Below are 18,297 nucleotides of genomic sequence, written 5' to 3' on the forward strand. Positions count from 1 at the left end.
CAGCCTGGGTCTATCAAATTCCAATCCTGTATCTCAGCCACAAAACCATCCTTCTTCTCACGTACATATTCTGCATTTCCTTCCAGTCAATGCCGCTGAGAGAGAGAGAGTGTGTGTGTGTAAAAACAGAAGCCATCTCTCAGTGTACAGACTGTACCACTACACAATCCAGTTCATTTAATATAGTGCTAGTGACATGGAGATAAGCATTTCCACAATGATGAATTGTAATGTAGCAAGCATTGGGATTTTGTCATATATGAACAAATGAGTCAGGAGCAGCAGCAAGCAAGCAAGCAAGGATGAAAGGAGAAAGTTTTAATTTACACACAAACACTGTGGTGATCACCAAAAATAAAGGAAATGCAGAAAAACAGGACAGTTTAATGAGGTTTTGGAAGCATTTGCAAAGGTTTCCTAGCAGTAGTTTTAATCTAGAGAAATTCCATTCTTGCCTGGTATGTTAGCTGCATTATGAGGATTAAAAAGAAAACCTTAGAAAATAAAGTGATCTACGAATTACAAAACGTTTATTTTATGCACTTTCTCTTAATGACATTTATTGTAGGAAAGTTAATGAGGAATAAAAAGCATTAATGGTGAAATAAAAAAATAAGAATAAGGTCTTTTTAGGCCATTTTTTCCTAAAAAAAGTGTTCAGCATAGTCTCTCACTTGTCCTGGAAATATGACCCCATCTTGCAGGCTGTGTATTCAACTAGAATATTATTTGGGGTGGAAAAAACAAAAAACAAACCCTATAGCATCAAGTATTAATGGTGCTTACTTGCTACAAAAAAATGTTTTTCACATTTCTTTAAGCCCCAACCGATAGCTTAAAAAAAAAATTAGCTTATGTAAAAGATTAAATAAAAGGCAGTTTTTTTTGGAAAGCTTAAACCTCCCTATTGCAGTCCCCATCCTGCCGTTGGCTCTGTGCAGATGCAGAAGTCCCCCCACACAAATCTCATTTGCAGGACTGAGACCTAATAAATAGAGCAAAAAGGTGTCTTACATCTAGTTGCATCCAAGGCAATTGGCACTGGGAGAGCTACACTTTATGAAATTGTTGAAATATAATATGTACTTTTTTTTTTTTTTTTTTTAAATTTCCAGGGTGAGCAGCCAGAGGAAAAACTAGTCAAAACTAAGTCGTACTATTGTAGTTCTTTCATTATATGCAGTACTATGAGCCCAAGATTGTCCAATACCTCTCTGTTTTCAGCTGCTTATAACTTGGCCACACTTTAAGATGTTGAAGTTGAAATTTTCCATGTCTGCCTCTCAAGCTGATTTGTTTGGGGGGTGGGGAGAGGGGATTTCAGACATAATAGTTCATCTGTTTCAAACAATGAAGTTGGGGGGGCGGGGGCCACAAATGTCCCCTTACTTAGGCCAGTGCCTTGAAATTTGGCAGGGTGTGGCCTTTGTGTCAGTGATGTGCTTTTTGCTGCCCTTCTGAAAATTCTCCCAAGTTGTAAGCCTATGGGGGGAAAACATGCAGTGGAAAAAATAGTATCTGATGAGGCAATTAAACACTGTAAAGATGAACATGTGAAAAATAGCAACACTTACACCTACTGTAACCATGTGCTATAATAATGAAAGTTTATCTAACTTGTTTACTAATTTTGACTCAGTAAAGCAATGTGGAAAATTGTTAAGAATATTAAGTGTTTATTAAAAACCCACTGTCAGTACATTACTAGGAAGTAGTAAAATACAAGATGATGCTGTTTGCCTGTCCTACTGCCTTTGCAGAAAGAGAGAGCTAATAAACACTATTTCTAGAGCTGTGATTTCATGGTGGTATTACCACCTGAATACCTATTAAAGTCAGCCATGCCGAGGGGAAATGAATCAATATTTACCATCCTGGGACATCATTTGGACTCTCATATTTAAATGGATGAGTCTAATTTGCAACACATAGGAAGTCTTGCCTAGAAAGTGTTCCTTACCGTAAGGATATTTTGTGTCTAGCTTACTCTGTGCTGTTCTCGTCCAGGGCAGCAAATCATCACTGCAACCGTTAGGCATCCCATTATATCCAATTCCAACAATCTTGTTTTCTGGATTCACAATGCAAGCACCAACCTACATAAAACAGATATTTACTATCATTTATGGCTGTCACACAATTTAAAAATAAAATAATTAATAATAGCAATTAATCATGAGATTTAAAAAAATAGTCATGATTAATCATAGTTTAACAGTGCAATTAAATTTGACTGTAGAAAAACATCCAAAAATATTTTATAATTTAAATTGGTATTCTATTAGTTTTAACCATCTGATTAAAACTGCAATTAATTGAACTTTTTTTAATTTAGTTAATTTGTTTTGCATTAATTGTTTGCCTTAACTGCAATTAATTGACAGCCCTACTATTATTTAATATACGCAACAGGAGTATGCAAGCCACTTTACAGACGAGACACAAAATCCATAAAACTTACAACTGAAGGGCCCAGTCCTGCAAACCCTTAATCATGTAAGATTACAGGCAGAGAGCCTAAGGGACTGATCCTAATCTGTTATAAACTGGCACAGGTCTAGCGATTTAGGTCTCGTCTATACACAAATTTGCACCAAAATACTAGACACCTGTTTTAATTCTCACCTTTTATTATCACTCCAACTCTGTGTGCTGGACTTATTTTGGCATAAACTGTCTTATTTTGATTAAGCCTAAATCACTAAACGTACAAATTAAAACCAATTTAATTATTTCTATATAACAGAAATAGAGATGAGCTCTTAGATAAGACCAGTTGAGGATTTGACCCTAAAAAGAACATCTGAGCAGAGTAAGGAGGTCTAGAATACAACAAACAGCAAGTAACTGAGTAGTGATGGATAGTGGGCATCTTCTCATCTCTGTATTTTTGTTGGGATTTCACTCTCCCATCTTCCCCCTTTTCTCTCAGCTGTTCTGTTAACAGCAGTTTGCAGGGAGGACTACGGAAGAAGGCAAAGGGTGTGAATACTAGTCAGGAGTTCTGTGCTGAGCAAAAAAAAATCAAACAAACAAACAAAAATCCATGCAACCCAAGAGTAAAATAAGTTGCAGTGCCTCAAAGGGGAGGAGAAGAAACTTCAATCAGATATGGAAACAAGTATGATCTAGCCATCTAAGATCAAATTTTGCTTGTCCAATTATCTCAAAACTGTCAGCACTTATTCCCATTTTTCCCTCCTTTCCTTTCCTTAACATGTGCATATCCTACAAGGAAGACCTTGCAATGGGAGAAAAACTGTATGTTGCCAATACCACTGCTAGCTCTTATTCTGTCTGCACCTGTGAGAGCCCTGGCAGACAGGCATCCTGACCCTGACGGCTTTCACCCAAGCCCTAGTCTTGACTTGCTGGATATGTGGCTTGTATGTGCCTGTTATCGAAACCCAGGCTCAGGAACTACCCAGTGTGAGAGGTCTCTGTTGATGGAATCCCCTAGGAAGAAGGCAAGAGCTGCAAGAGGGGCTGACTCTTCTGCCTAGTATCTGGGAGTACTATGACTTCATTGATGGGATGCAAGTGGACTATAGTGGTACCAGAATAGGAAAGCGAACAGGCTACTCTACAGGAAAGAGATTGGTTGCTGGTCACCTCAGACAGACAGTGCTCCATCCCCACCCAGGTCCCTGATCCATCTTTGTCAAGAACTGGTATGTGATGTCTGCAACAGGTGGTGAGGACCAGACCCAAATGGCTGAGGAGGAAATGTCACCTGTCCCTCAGGCAGGGAGGCTCACAGACGGTAGAGCCAAGGGGAGGCAGCTTAAAATGCTGGTTGTCAGGGACTCCCTTCTGAGGCGCATGGGGGAAAACCATTTGCCAAACTGCTATGATGTCCCAGCTGTGCTGTCTGCCTGGAGACCGCATCAGAGAAATACAAAAAGGTTTCTGAGGTTCTTCTGACCATTAGCACATATTGATGATTCAAGTGTGCACTAATGATACTGCTAGTTATGACCTGAGCAGAACTGCAGTGACTAATGTGGGCTCTGGAAGTGAGGGGCATGTGTTCTCATCCATGCTTCCACTTGAGAGTATGGATCCAGGTGCTGGTGTCACTAGGCATAAATCTAGGCCTCAGTGAACCAAAGCTCCTCCATGTTGAACTCTACTTGATCTAAAAAGCTAGCAGCTGTGAAATTAAATGTATCAGTTGCAGCACACCTCAAACCGGTCTAAAGCAGTAGTGATAAGGCCTGTGCACCTTTAGCAGAAGGACAAGATAACTTGCAGAAGGGAAACTTACTAACGAAGTGCCGTGGCCAAGATTACTTAATGCACCTGCGCTTACGTAAGTGCTACAGGGGGAGGAAGGAGGAGGAAGGGAAGAAAGGGGGGGAGGAACTTATAAAAAGGGAAAAGCCGCTTGTGTAGGTGTGCTTGATTTGAGGCGTCAGTCTCTCTGCACCGCTTTGAGATCTCAAATAAACTTGGTTTGCTTCTCCACCCTGGTGTGTTTATTGGCGCGGCACATCGGGCGATGGACCCCCCCGCTGTTGCTTGGTCTCAGTCACTTTGTACCGGCAACACAGGCAGGGACACAAGTTCTGAAGGTTAATCCATGGCTGTGTAGATGGTATCAATAGGAGGGCTTCGGCTTCCTCAACCACATGATGATCAAGTACATAGGCCAGATTTAGGCTGCTAGGAAAGAGACTGAAAACCAGGACCTCTATGGTAGCATTCTCAGAAATGCTTCCATTTCCACGCACAGGGCCAGGTAGGCAGGCAGAGCTTCAGAGTCTCAATATTCAGCTGAGACAATGGTGTAGAAAGGAGGGGTTTAAATTTATTAGGAACTGGGGAAACTTTTGGGCTAGGGGGAGCCTATACAGGAATGATGGGCTCCACCTAAATCAAAGTGGGTCCAGACTGTTGGCACTTAGTTTAAAAAATGCTCTGCAATCTTTTCAATGTTAAGAGATGAGGGAAAGCTGATTACTGCAGAGGAGCATGGGGATCGGACAGACTTCTCTTAGAGGAGAGCCTACTGATAGAGATTCTCTAGGTTTTAGTCAGGAGGAGAATGGAAGAGGATAAAGTATGGGCCAGATCAGACGAGAAACATTCACATAAAAAAAATCTGCCACATCAGAAATGGACAGAGGCCTGGTCTACACTACGCATTTAAACCAATTTTAGCAGCGTTAAACCAATTTAGCGCTGTACCCGTCCACACTACGAGGCCCTTTATATTGATATAAAGGGCTCTTTAAATCGGTTTCTGTACTCCTCCCCGACGAGAGGAGTAGCGCTAAAATCGGTATTACCATATCGGATTAGGGTTAGTGTGGCCGCAAATCGATGGTATTGGCCTCCTCAGATAAGGCCGGAGGAAACAGAAGACGCGAGACGGAAATTGTTCTCTGAAATTTGGAAGTTAACTCGCAATGGAAGAGTCATCCTGAATGAGTGGAAGGACATGGTAGGCAAAGTACAGGAAAGATGCCCAGTGACGTGAAGGACAGGGAGGGGACCAACGTGGGATAGGAGGGACAACGTACGGATAGAGGAGACACTTGAGTGACAGTGGCGGCAGGAAGATCAGCGGTGGCGGGATGCAACGCTGGAGCTGCTGCGCCCCACTCCTGATCAAATGATATCCTCCGAACGCATGGTGATCTCAGGAAAGAGCAAGCGGGGTCACAGAGTAGCCCTGCAGCCGCTGTGTACCAACCCTCCACTCTACCCATGTTCCATATCTTCCTCACCTTGATACAGACGTGTAAGAACGCGTGGGGGAAGGCTTCATGCACCCGCCCCACTCCACCCCGTTGGACAGTCCAACCAAACGTTGGTCATTACATTTGAAATGTTTTTAATGGTCTTTTTCTTCCCTCCTATCCTCCTCCCAAACCACACCGGGATCCCTTGTCCAGTTCTCCGCCTCTTTATAATTACTTTTTAATAATGAATACATGATTTTTTTAAATCGATTAGTGACTTTAATTTCCTTAAGCAGCTGTAATCGAAGGGGGAGGGTGGGTTGCTTACGGGAAGGAAGTCAAATAAAGGGTGGGGAGTTATGAAAGGGGAAACCTCAACAACAGCAGTCATCACCGTACCCTGGCCACACGGATGAAAACTCGTTTCAAAGCTTCTCTGATGCGCACAGCTTCATGTGTGCTTCTAATCATCCTTGTGTCTGGTGCGCGTAATCAGCGGCCAAGTGATTTGTGCCTCAGCCTCCCACCCCGCATAAAGGTCGCGCCCTTACTCTCACAAGATTGTGGAGCACACAGCAAGCAGCAATAACAAAGGGACATTGGTTTGCTGAAGTCTGAGCGATCCAGTAATGTGCGCCAAGCGTGCTTTAAACGGCAAAATGCACATTCTACACCATTCCCTGCAACTTTCTCAGCCTGGTAAGTTGAACGCTCCTGACCACATGTCCAGGCTGCCGTGTAATGGGCTATATGAACATGGCATCAAGGGGTAGGCTGGTCACCCAGGGATAACTATAGGCATTTCAACATCCCCAATGTTATTTTCTGGTCTGGAAGTATTCCCTATGCTGCAGCCGTTTTTAAAACAGACAAGCACTTTCTGAAGACCGAGCCGTCAATGAACCCTTCCTGGCCATCCCACGGTGGATGTTGGTTGAAACGTCACTTGACTCCACCAGTGCTTGCAGCACCACTGAAAAGTACCCTTGCGATTATGTACTGGTTCCCTGGTGCTCGGGGCCAAGATGGGATATGGGTTTCCATCTATCGCCCCCCCACAGTTAGGGAAATTCCATTGCAGCAAGCCATCCCACTAGACCTGCAACATTTCCCAGAGTCCACAACCTTTCGTAGCAGCAGCTTAATGATTGCTATTGCTACTTGCATCACAGCAGCCCCCAAGTAGATTTCCACTCCAAATTGATTCCCACTGACCGGTAAGCTGTCTGGCGTTGCAATGTTTCCAGGAGGCTATTGCCATTCGCTTCCTCCACTGTGAGGGCTGCCTCTATCTTGGTATTCGGCATTTCAGGGCAGGGGAAGCAAGTACACAAAGTTCATGAAATGCCCTTACGCATGTGAAAGTTTCGCAGCCACTGGGATCGTCCCAACACCTGCAAAACTATGCAGTTCCACCAGTCCTGTGCTTGTTTCCCACGCCCAAAATCGGCGTTCATGGCTAGAACCTGGCACCCATTCCAGCAGGATCTCCAAAGCGCAGGGGCCTGCGGTTTGAGGTAATTCTGTGTCCATGTCCTCATCACTCTCGTCGCCGCTCTGCCAGAGCCGCCGCCTCTTCCTCGCCTGACTTTGCAGGTCCCGGTTCAGCATAGACTGCACGAGAATGCGTGAGGTGTTTACAATGTCCACGATTGCGGTATTGATCTGAGCAGGGTCCATGGTTGCTGTGCTATAGCGTTTGCACAGTTCACCCAGGAAAAAAGGTGCAAAATGGTTGTCTGCTGCTTTCACGAAGGGAGGGGTGAGGCTGTACCCAGAACCACCCGCAACAATGATTTTTTCCCCCCCATCAGGCACGGGGCTCTCAACCCAGAATTCCAAGGGGTGGGGGAGACTGCGGGAGCTATGGGATAGCTACCCACAGTGCAACGCTCCAGAAATCAACGCTAGCCTCGGACCATAGACGCACACCATCGAATTAGTGTGCTTAGTGCAGCTGCTTGCTCTCGACTTTATACAATCTGTTTTACAAAACCGGTTTATGTAAAATCGGAATAATCCCGTAGTGTAGACGTACCCAGAGAAATAAACAATGACAAGTTTTTTAAGTGCTTGTACGCAAAAGCTAGAAGTCTACATAATAAGATGGGTGAACTAGAGTGCTTTGTGTTAAAGGAGGATACTGATATAATAGGAATCACAGAAACCTGGTGGAATGGTGACAATCAACAGGACACGATCGTTCTGGAGTACAAAATATATCGGAAGAACAGAACAGGTCGTGTTGGGGGTGGGGGGGGAGGGGAGTAGCACTATATGTAAAAGAAAATGTAAAATCAAAATGAAGTAAAAATTGTAAATGAATCCACATGTTTCACAGACTCTCTATGGATAGTAATTCCATGCTCCAACAAGAATATAAGTGTAGGGATCTATTATTGACCACCTGACCAGGACAGCAATAGTGACGATGAAATGCTAAGGGAGATTAGAGAGGCTAACAAAATAAAGAACTCAATAATAGTGGGGGATTTCAATTATCGCCATATTTACTGGGAACATGTCACCTCGAGACGAAATGCACAGACAAAATTTCTCGATACCTTTAAATGACTGCTTCTTGGAGCAGCTGGGACAGGAACCCACAAGGGGAAAGGCAATTCTTGATTTAGTCCTGAGTGGAGCGCAGGATCTGGTCCAAGAGGTAACTATAACAGGACCACAATATAACAACAACATTTAACATTCCTGCGGCGGGAAGAACACCTCAACAGCCCAACACCATAGCATTTAATTTCAGAAAGGGGAACTATGCAAAATTGAGGGGGTTAGTTAAACAGCAAAGAAAAGGTACAGTGATTAGAGTGAAATCCCTGCAAGCTGCATGGACATTTATCAAAGACACTGTAATAGAGGCCCAACTTCAATGTATACCCCAAATTAAGAAACACAGTAAAAGAACTAAAAAAGCCACCGTGGCTTAACAACCATGTAAAAGGAGTAGTGAGAGATAAAAAGGCATCTTTTAAATAGTGGAAATCAAATCCTACTGAGGTAAATAGAAAAGAGCATAAACACTGCCAAATTAAGTGTAAAAATGTAATAAGAAAAGCCAAAAAGGAGTTTGAAGAACAGTTAGCCAAAAACTCAAAATGTAATAACAAAATGTTTAAGTACATCAGAAGCAGGAAGCCTGCTGAACAACTAGTCGGGCCTCTGGACAATTGAGATACAAAAGGAGCACTTAGAGATGATAAAGTCATTGTGGAGAAACTAAATGAATTCTTTGCTTCAGTCTTCACAGCTGAGGATGTTAGTGGAGTGACCAGACAGCAAGTGTGAAAAAAAATTGGGACGGGGCTAGGGGGTAATTGGCACCTATATAAGAGTCCCTTAAAAATGAGATATCTGGTCACCCTAGATGTTAGGGAGATTCCCAAACCTGAGCAGTCCTTTCTGGGTGACAAATCTGAGGTATTGTCAGAGATTGAAGTGTCACTAAAAGAGGTTTTGGAATTAATTGATAAATTTAACAGTAACAAGTCACTGAGATCAGATGGCATTCACTCAAGAGTTCTGAAAAAACTCAGATGTGAAATTGCAGAACTATTAACTATGGTTTGTAACCTGTCCTTTAAATCAGCTTCTGTACCCGATGACTGGAAGATAGCTAATGTAATGACAATATTTAAAAAGGGCTCTAGAGGTGATCCCGGCAATTACAGACCGGTAAGTCTAACGTCAGTACCAGGCAAATTAGTTGAAACAATAGTAAAGAATAAAATTGTCAGACACATAGAAGAACATAAATTGTTGGGCAAAAGTCAACATGGTTTCTGTAAAGGCAAATCATGTCTTACTAATCTATTAGAGTTCTTTAAGGGGTCAACAAAAACATGTTGGAAACAATGGGACAGTGCACAAAGTATATTAAGATTTCCAGAAAGCCTTTGACAAGGTCCCTCACCAAAGCCTCTACATAAATTAAGTTGTCGTGGGAAAGAGGGAGATCCTTTAATGGATGAGAACTAGTTAAAAGCATGGAAACAAAGGGTAGAATAAATGTCAGTTTTCAGAATGTAGTAGGTACTAGTGGTGTTTCCCTCAAGGGTTAGTCCTAGGACCAATCCTATTCAATTTATTCATAAATGGATCTGAAGAACGGGGAACCTAGTGGAGAACATGGAAGGGCAAAGTTTACAAGATGATACTAAACTGCTCAAGATAGTTAAGACCAAGAAGGACTGTGAAAACTTCAAAAGACTCACAAAACTAAAGTGATTGGGCAACAAAATACAAATAAAATTTCATGTGGATAAATGTAAAGTTAATTGCACATTGGAAAAATAACACCACTATAAATACAATAATGATTGGAAGCTAATTTAAGCTACAACTAATCCAAGGAAAAGATTTGGAATCATCATGGGATAGTTCTCTGAAGATGTCCACGCTGTGTGTAGCGGAGTCAAAAAAGCACAACAGGGATGCTAGAATAATGTAAAGGGGGAATAAAACAGAGAATATGTTTGCCTTACTATAAATCCATTGGTAAGCCCACATCTTGATTCGGTGTACCGATTGGTCTCCTCATCTCAAAAAAGATATACTGGCCATTAGGAATAAGTTCAGAGGGGTTGGGAACGGGTTCCCATACAAGGAGAATTAAACAGGCTAGGACTATATAGCTTAAAAAAAGGAGACTAACAGGGGGATTGCTTAGAGGTAATATAAAATCATGGGTAGTGTTGGAGGAAAGTGAATAAGGAAAGGTTATTTACTTGTTTCCCATTATAATTAAGAAACTAGGGGTCACCAAACGAAATTAATGGGCAGCAGGTTTAAAACAAATAAGAGGAAGTTCTTCTTCAGGCAGTGCACAGTCAATCTATGGAACTCCTTGCCTGTGCAGGTTGTGAAGCTAGGACTATAACAGAGTTTAAAAGAGAACTAGATAAATTCATGGAGGTTAAGTCCATTAATGGCTATTAGCCAGGATGGGTACAGAATGGTGTCCCTAGCCTCTGTTTGTCAGAGGATGGAGAGGGATAGCAGGAGAGAGATCACTTGATCATTACCTGTTAGGTTCACTCCCTCTGGGACACCTGGCACCGATCACTGTCGGTGACAGGATACTGGGCTCAATGGACTTTTGGTCTGACCCAGTATGACCGTTCTTATGTTCACTTATGTTCTTAGGTTCACATAGTAACATAAGTAATGACAGAGCTATATCTGAGGTCAAACCCATGAACAAAATTCCTGTAGCAAAAGCGCCCACTACGCTGTAACTCGGGTAGCCCTATATTGAAATAACTTCTAATGAAAATCCACTGTATATAAACTGGGTGTGTGACACACAGTGCAATACAACCTATGTTACATTACTCCTGCATGCTGCTTTCTTACCTGAGAATTTGGATCCTTGCTTCTTTGTGCTGATAAGAAGGCTACTGCCATAAAATATTCAGGCCATTCCAAATAGTCTTCCCGTTTTTTACAGAGCATTTCACTGCCAAACCTACAAAATCAAATAGAACAGGCAGTCAATAAAGAGGCTTTAGTTTGCATTTCTTAATTTTTATTTATTTTTAAAGAGATAAAGTAAAGTCCTTTTATCACTTGCTTTCCAAACACACTGGGGACCAGATTCTGTTCCTGGTTACACTGATCTAAAATCCAGTGGAGTTACTCTAGATTTACACCATTGTAGATGACAGCAGAATCTGTCCCTGAATGTTATGGATTCACATCAGACGTTTAATGGTAAAGCATATCAATGTTTTGCCCTGAACCTATAAGCAACACTTCCCTTCAAACAAAAGAGGCCAAAAGGCAATCATAAATTGCAGCTTTGGGTGAAATAATTCAGTCTTTGAATAGCTCAATGCCAGGTATTGTCTATCCCTCAGAGATAATCACCTGCATCTCTCTCAGAAAAGGATGTCCCCTGTTCCTGTATTACCAAAACTCTTTCCACTCAGGCAATGTAATCTCTTATGCCCATTGTTCTAATTGCAAACATCTGATTCAGGCTATTTGTTATGGCCAATAATAAAGACTATTAAGCAGACTTGTGTTTGGAATAGCTCTTTGTGGTTAAACTTCTCTCTTGGTGCCACTATGACCACGAGTTGCCTTCATTTACACCACCTACAATATTCCAGATGTGTACAATCGGGCTACAAGTGGTTCAAATGGCCTTATCATGCATTCGCTGCAGAACAAACCCGCCACACACAGAGGCAGCTACAAACTGCCAGTCTCCCCCCGCCTCCCCTATCTTGCTCCGTATCATATGAGTCAACACATCTCATCAAGCATAAACAGGTAAATAGGGCTTTAAACAATGCATTTATAATGGTGGGAGCATGTGTCCAGCTTTAAAGTGAGCCTTCCAGCCTTCTCCCTGAACTGGGGGGGGGGGGGAAGAAAAAAAGAAAAAAGAAATTTCATGCATCAAGTTATGTTGAGGATAAACAACGACAACAACAAAAAACACAGAAAGATAACTGATCTGCATAACCCACGCCACCATACAGAGACTATCATCTATCAAGGCATTTACTCACTGTTCACCACAATATACAAGCACCAAAGCAGGTACAGCAGCAAAAGTTATCAACGCTTCCATCTCAAGCAAGAGACTCCTGCAATATCTCTCCAAACAGTTACGTAATAATTTGTTTTTAAAAAAAATCAAGAGTAAAAAGTTTTGCTCGGGTACAGGCACTTTAAAGGTGACCTGCAAAAAACTGAAAGGAGCAAAATGAATTTGTGCTCCTTTCTCCACACCTTTTTTTTAAATCATATATATAACGGCAGCTTGAAAGGTAGTAGTTTTTCCTCCTGCTTGCTTTTTAATTTAATATATAAAAACCTTGTCTTCCCTATTTTTTTTGCTGAGGAGTGTTGGGAAGACTGGAGAACTGTACTGAGTCCTTCCATATTCCATAGTTGAAGGAGTGGGTGCAAGAAATCTCTCACAAAAATATTTTCTCTCAGCTGTAACATATTTGAGCCAAGCAGACACGTCTAAAGAGAAAAAGAGCTTGAAACTACAAACTGACCATAAACTCTTCCTTTCCCAACTGCACTTAAAAACAAACAAAAAAAAAACCCACCACTTGTTATCTCATAATCCTAACACTTCTCCAGTCATCCACAGAGTATTCTATATAAAACATGAAAGATAACTTGTAAAAACATATAGGAACAAAGTTCTTTTCTTTTTTAATCTAGAGTTGCTGTTACTAAGGCCCCCGGTTAAAAATATCAGAAAGCTAGGAACAGAAGAAAGTTTTGAAATACTGTCCACTCTAGTAAAAAGCTCCAAGACAATGGAGAATGCTCTGCAAGAGGGGACCTCAGAGGCACTTTTCAGCAGCTGGTGGCCTCCCATCAGACAGCAGGACACCTCACAGCAACTGCAGAGTCAGAAGCCCTCTGCATACAAAATTACATCAGGCAGGCAATTTAACAGCAAGGGTCTTTCCTATGTTATTTTGTTCTAAACATTGGGTGGGGAAGCAGTCCAGAGGCTAATAGTACCACTATTAAAAATACAGGTTGTGAATGTGGAGATTTGACTCTCTCCTAGAGGGGAAATTTTCATGATCTCCATTTCTGGGGAAGAGAAAAGTTTGTAATGCTGGACAGGCAAAACGTATTAGTCATCCCTCTATCCTAAATATGCAGCACAAGTAAAGGATTCTGCCAGCACCAGCCTGAGGACTTTCCTACTGCCTTATAAGGAAGGAACAATTCTTGGTGAAGGATGACAGTGTGATAGAAAAGGAGAAACTGGAAACCTGTCATGAAGTCTCAATACTCACAAATCATCACAGCCTCAGGGTAGTCAAGCTGTGACAATCTGAATGAATTAATTTCAACAGATTTGAGTGAGACTAGTGTCTCATTGAAATACACAGAAAAAAAAGGGGGGATGGGGTGGGAAATCACAAATGGAAGAGAGTCTTTAAAAGCTACCTTCCTTAAAATCAATCCAAATTGAGCAAGATTCATAGTAAAAATTTTGGGGATGTATAACCGATGATGGAAATAGCTCCATATTATGTGCAAAATATGCCAAATATAAATTCTGGAAGAAGCTCTCCAAATAGCTAATGCCATATTGAATAGAGGGAAAGAGGAATATTTTTTCCTGCAATCTCTGTTGCTAAACTATTTCCTGGAAACCATATTTACATACAACAAAGGACCAAGCTAATACATTTATTCTTCTTGTGTGCCAAACTCTACATAACACATAACTAGAAATCCTTCAAGGTACCAACTTTGCATGAATGGATTAGAGAAGTGACACACTACAAGATCAATGAAAGGCTTGTACATAAAGACAGAGTTCTACAGTTCTGGTTTTTTTGTTTTTTAATGGCACTTATGGACAGACTCATGACTAACAATCACAACTTTGGCCGGAGTCTCCACTCCCTGCACCTTGTGCACCTATTTACACCAGCACAGAATGGGATAAAATGCTACTGTTCTGATTTAGTAGCATCGAAGCTAGGGGTGAAGTCAAGTACACACAAGAAAGGAGCTTGAAGACTAAGGAGCAGACAAATTGGTGGAGATGCATGTAAATTTAGCATATTTTAGCAAGTTCCCATTCTTAACCCCCAATCTGTGAAACCTGGAAGTATATGATTAGAAATTACCATAGGAAATTTTCAGATATCTACCACATATCTTAATAAGGCTGAACACTGATGTGTTCCAAGGCTCTGTGAATTTAACTGATAAAAATATTGGGATGATAATTCCCACAGAATAAAAGCAGAGAGCAAAGTAGGAAATGTACAACTATCATGCTTACTTCTGCTCAAAAGATCCCTGATGAAAGAGATCTCTTCTACAAATTACAGAATTACTGGCAATGTGTAGGCCACATTGTGCAAAATGATATATTGAAAGCAACAAGAGATAAAGAGAAACTGAAATGTAAAGAATAATGTATTTTTTTTCCAAATTACACCTCCAGCCTGGCTTAGAACACAAGTTATTCTTCAGTAGAAAAAAAAGTCACCTTATGAATAAGGCATCTTAACGGCCTTCTTTTTTTTTTAGTCCAGATAGCCTTCAAGGTAGTTATGGCAATACACGTACAGTTCCAGAACACAGGAAAATGCAACAATTGCATTTAGGAAAAAAAAAAAAAAAAAAAGCGGGGGGGAGAGTTCACTAAAGAAATTATGGAAGATTTAGCACAGAATCCTGAAATAGACTATGACCCTGGCTCTGCTCTCAAACCAGAGTAAATTGAGGTCAATGGAGTTGTAAAATACTGTCTGAGGAATACTGGGCCTTAGGTCCTTGGCCTTATTATTAATATTTGTAGTTTTTTCCTCTATTTTCATTGTCTGACCTATATACATGTTACAACCACATCTGAATTAGGGCTTATATAACATTAAGTCTGTTCCTGGAAATCAATCATCAATACTTTGTCATATTCAATTGACAGGATTTGAGTATTTATTCAGGAATTGGAGTCTTGGGTGATGCGCCACCTCCCAGAGAGGCACAAGGAACATGTGGACTTGACCTCTGGCTATTAGCTTCCCTCCCCATACCCCTAATTGTTTTGTTTATAGCCTCTAGTCAAGAAAATTAGTTGATACCTTTAATTAGATTTTCTTCCCTCCCCTACATGGTTATTGAGGGGTGATACTTATATACATATATTTTCCAGCAAAGAATAAAGAGCATTCCTTAAAATTGCACATTATCCCCCACATAGAAGATTGGCTATAATCAAAATCTTTACAGAAGATAATACTGTTTATGTTTACAATTTCCAGGCCTTTTGGCAATAATCAGTTCCTCCTGAGTACTCTGTAAGAGTGAATAATTTTTCCATAATTCACACCGTTGCATTCACAGAATCATTTTGGGAATTTAATTTTTGTATTCTTTATGCCCGTCTGTTTTGGGGCACACCGAATCTGGGATGCTTTAACTAAAAGAACGAACAATTCTTGGATCTGTAGCTCCAGGATTGCGGGAAATGCTTTCCTGTGTAGAGGACTCAGGACCCATTCCTCTAAGTGACTCCATGGTCTGCTGGCATGGCACTCTCACAAAGTCACAATGACTTCAATAAAGCTCTACCTGCTGGGAGTTAATTACAGGACCAGGGCTTAAGTCCACAAGAGAGCCAATATACAATCACAGTGGCAAGTTTGTGCCAGTTCTCAATATGATTACTTGTGATAAGTAATCCCAGAATCCTCCAATCTTTGCATGAAACTTGGTTGGAATTGTTGCCATAATACAGCTGGCATAGATGGACAAGACTATATATACATTCTGCCCCAACCTACCCCATTTATAGTGTGCAACCATTTTAGCATGCAGGGATTTAAAATAAAAAACTGCAAACAATTATTATATAATCAAGATATACTAATACCTGTTTTTCAATGGGTTTTGAAGTTTTTAGAGTGTCTAGAAGATAACCAGTGATGGTAAAGTTACTTTTACATTACACATTTAATCTCAATAAGCATTGCAAATTATGTAGTATTTTCATACAAATAGCTACACTGATCTGCTGTCACATTTTGGGTTGGGGCAGCAATTAGCACACTTCAGGAAGGGTCTGTGCATGGAAATATTGGCCAAAGGCACAGGGGCAAATACCAACTATTAGGAAACATGCCAAGAAGAGAGTAGTATCCATAAAAAGTAAAGGCCCTTTTAAAGATATTTTCAGAAAGATATATCTGGATGTAAACATCAAAGAGGCAGATTATTTAGTGGAACAATGTAGCAGGTAACCAGAAATAACTAGATATAAGTGAAAGGGGAAATTTGGAGTAAATAAGAGAAAAAGCTTCCAGACAGTAAAATCTAACAGGTTGTGGAATAGAATCAAGGGAAGAAGCAGAAGCACTCTCAAGTGGGAAGATTTTAAATCAGATTTGGCAAAGAACATCTAATAAACGCGAACTCAGGAATAATCTCGCACTGGCAATACATTTGGACTCAATTTATTTAATTCGGAAGGGCTCTACTGCCACTGAGGATTTGAACCTGAGGCTTAAGACAGTAACCCACTTCTGCCTGCTAGTGAGTACCACTTACCTAGACCCCAGGGTAATGGGCATATTATAAACCCTTCCAGCACAGTCGTGTCACCCCTAATGCCCAGGGTGGCTGTTATCTGAAGAGGCTTTCACATCATTAGCCCTTGGTACTGTGCGGTGCCCCACCCACGATACCAGCCCCCCGCCCCCCTCCATCGTCCTCCTTCCCATCCCATCCACCCCCGGCCCCGGGGGCATCCAGCAGCTGGCTCAGCCCCCACCCTGCCCTCACTCGCACCCCACGGAAAGACCATACTTCTGTGGATTCCCTCCCTACATCGAGGAAGAGCAGCAATTAATCACGCACCCCACCCTACCCCCACGCTGCTGTTACCCGCCCCCGGGGCAGGGGCTGCACCACAGCGTGCGCCTCAGCCAGGGCAGGAGCGCCCCCGGGGCGTGGGGGTGCCTGAGGCCACGGGAACCAGGGTGACTCCCAACAGCGCCCCGAGACACGTGGCCGATTCCCCCCCCTCCGGATGGAGCCCGGGGGCGGCCGCTGGCTGTACCCGTTGAGCTGGCCGCAGGGACTGGGCTGATCCCCGTTCATCTCGCTCACGCCGACTGCACCGCTGCTGCTGCCGCCTCTAGGCGCGCGCTGTGCCTGTGCTCATTCGCGCCAAAGCAGGAGGGGGCGGAGCCTCTGGGCCCCGCCCCCGCCGCGTGACCGCGCCCAACCGTTCGCGTTGGGGCGCTCGTCGGGCTCCGGCAGAGGCCGGTGGCTGGGCTGGGAGGGAAGCGCAGGGCAGAGCTTCGGGACTTCAGCTCCCAGCATGCCATGCCCCATCTCGGCGAGGCGGCCCGGGCAGCATGGCATGCTGGGAGTCGTAGTCCCACCGGGGTGGGCCGGCGCAGCCGCTGCTCCGGTTCACTGCTGTTCAGCGCAGGAGGCTGCGAAGGCAGAACTGGCTCCTGGGCCTTCGCTGCTGGCAGGATGTCCGCGTGGTCCCCTGCCCCTGACCGGAGTGCCATCAGCCCCCTGCGGGTGAGCGCATATGAAGTCCCCAGCACCCCCAATGGTAGCGAACGATTAAAATATCTTGTCTGCCCTCCAGTGTCCGTAGCTCTGCTCCCCACAAAGGCCACGGGAGCGGCCGAGGGCAGACTTTGGCAGAGGTGAAAATAAGCCGGTATGGGCCGGTACTGAGGACCGGTAAGAACAGGTGCAGTAGCTACAGACAAGAAAATGGAGCATTCTCTCCGCCTCCGCCTCTGCTCCAGCAAAATTGAGGGTCCGGGAGCCCAGCTCCACGGATCTTCGGGGCCGGGTCTCCCCCCGACCCCACCTGCTCCCCCCGCGCGTCCCCTAAGTATGCCCCGGCCCCTTTTGCTGTCCCCATGCTCCTCCCTGGGTCCCAGAGCAGAGCGTTTGTCTCTCCCTGTCCCCTGCAGCTCCATGCTGCCTGCCTGCATTAACTGCTGCCACAGGATCCTAGTGCCTCCCCCTTCACTGCTGCCAGGGCAGTCTGCCCTTCCCCTTTGGACCTTTTCATTTTCCAGTAGGACACTCCACCAGTACAGCCACCCCCTTGCCTGCA

General features: G+C 43.1%; 1 protein-coding gene across 1 annotated transcript in view; it reads right to left on the reverse strand.

Annotated features, from left to right (window-relative positions):
- The window catches only part of DCTD (dCMP deaminase), a 35,331-nt gene extending 17,797 nt beyond the window's left edge, over positions 1 to 17,534 (reverse strand). Inside the window, 3 exon segments of the mRNA XM_032781115.2 lie at positions 1,961 to 2,096; positions 11,058 to 11,169; positions 17,269 to 17,534. Coding sequence (XP_032637006.2) covers positions 1,961 to 2,096; positions 11,058 to 11,169; positions 17,269 to 17,534 — 514 coding nt within the window.
- Between the last annotated feature and the right edge of the window lie 763 nt (positions 17,535 to 18,297).

Source organism: Chelonoidis abingdonii, chromosome 5 (genome assembly GCF_003597395.2).
Source record: "Chelonoidis abingdonii isolate Lonesome George chromosome 5, CheloAbing_2.0, whole genome shotgun sequence".
NCBI classification, from domain to species: Eukaryota; Metazoa; Chordata; order Testudines; family Testudinidae; genus Chelonoidis; species Chelonoidis abingdonii.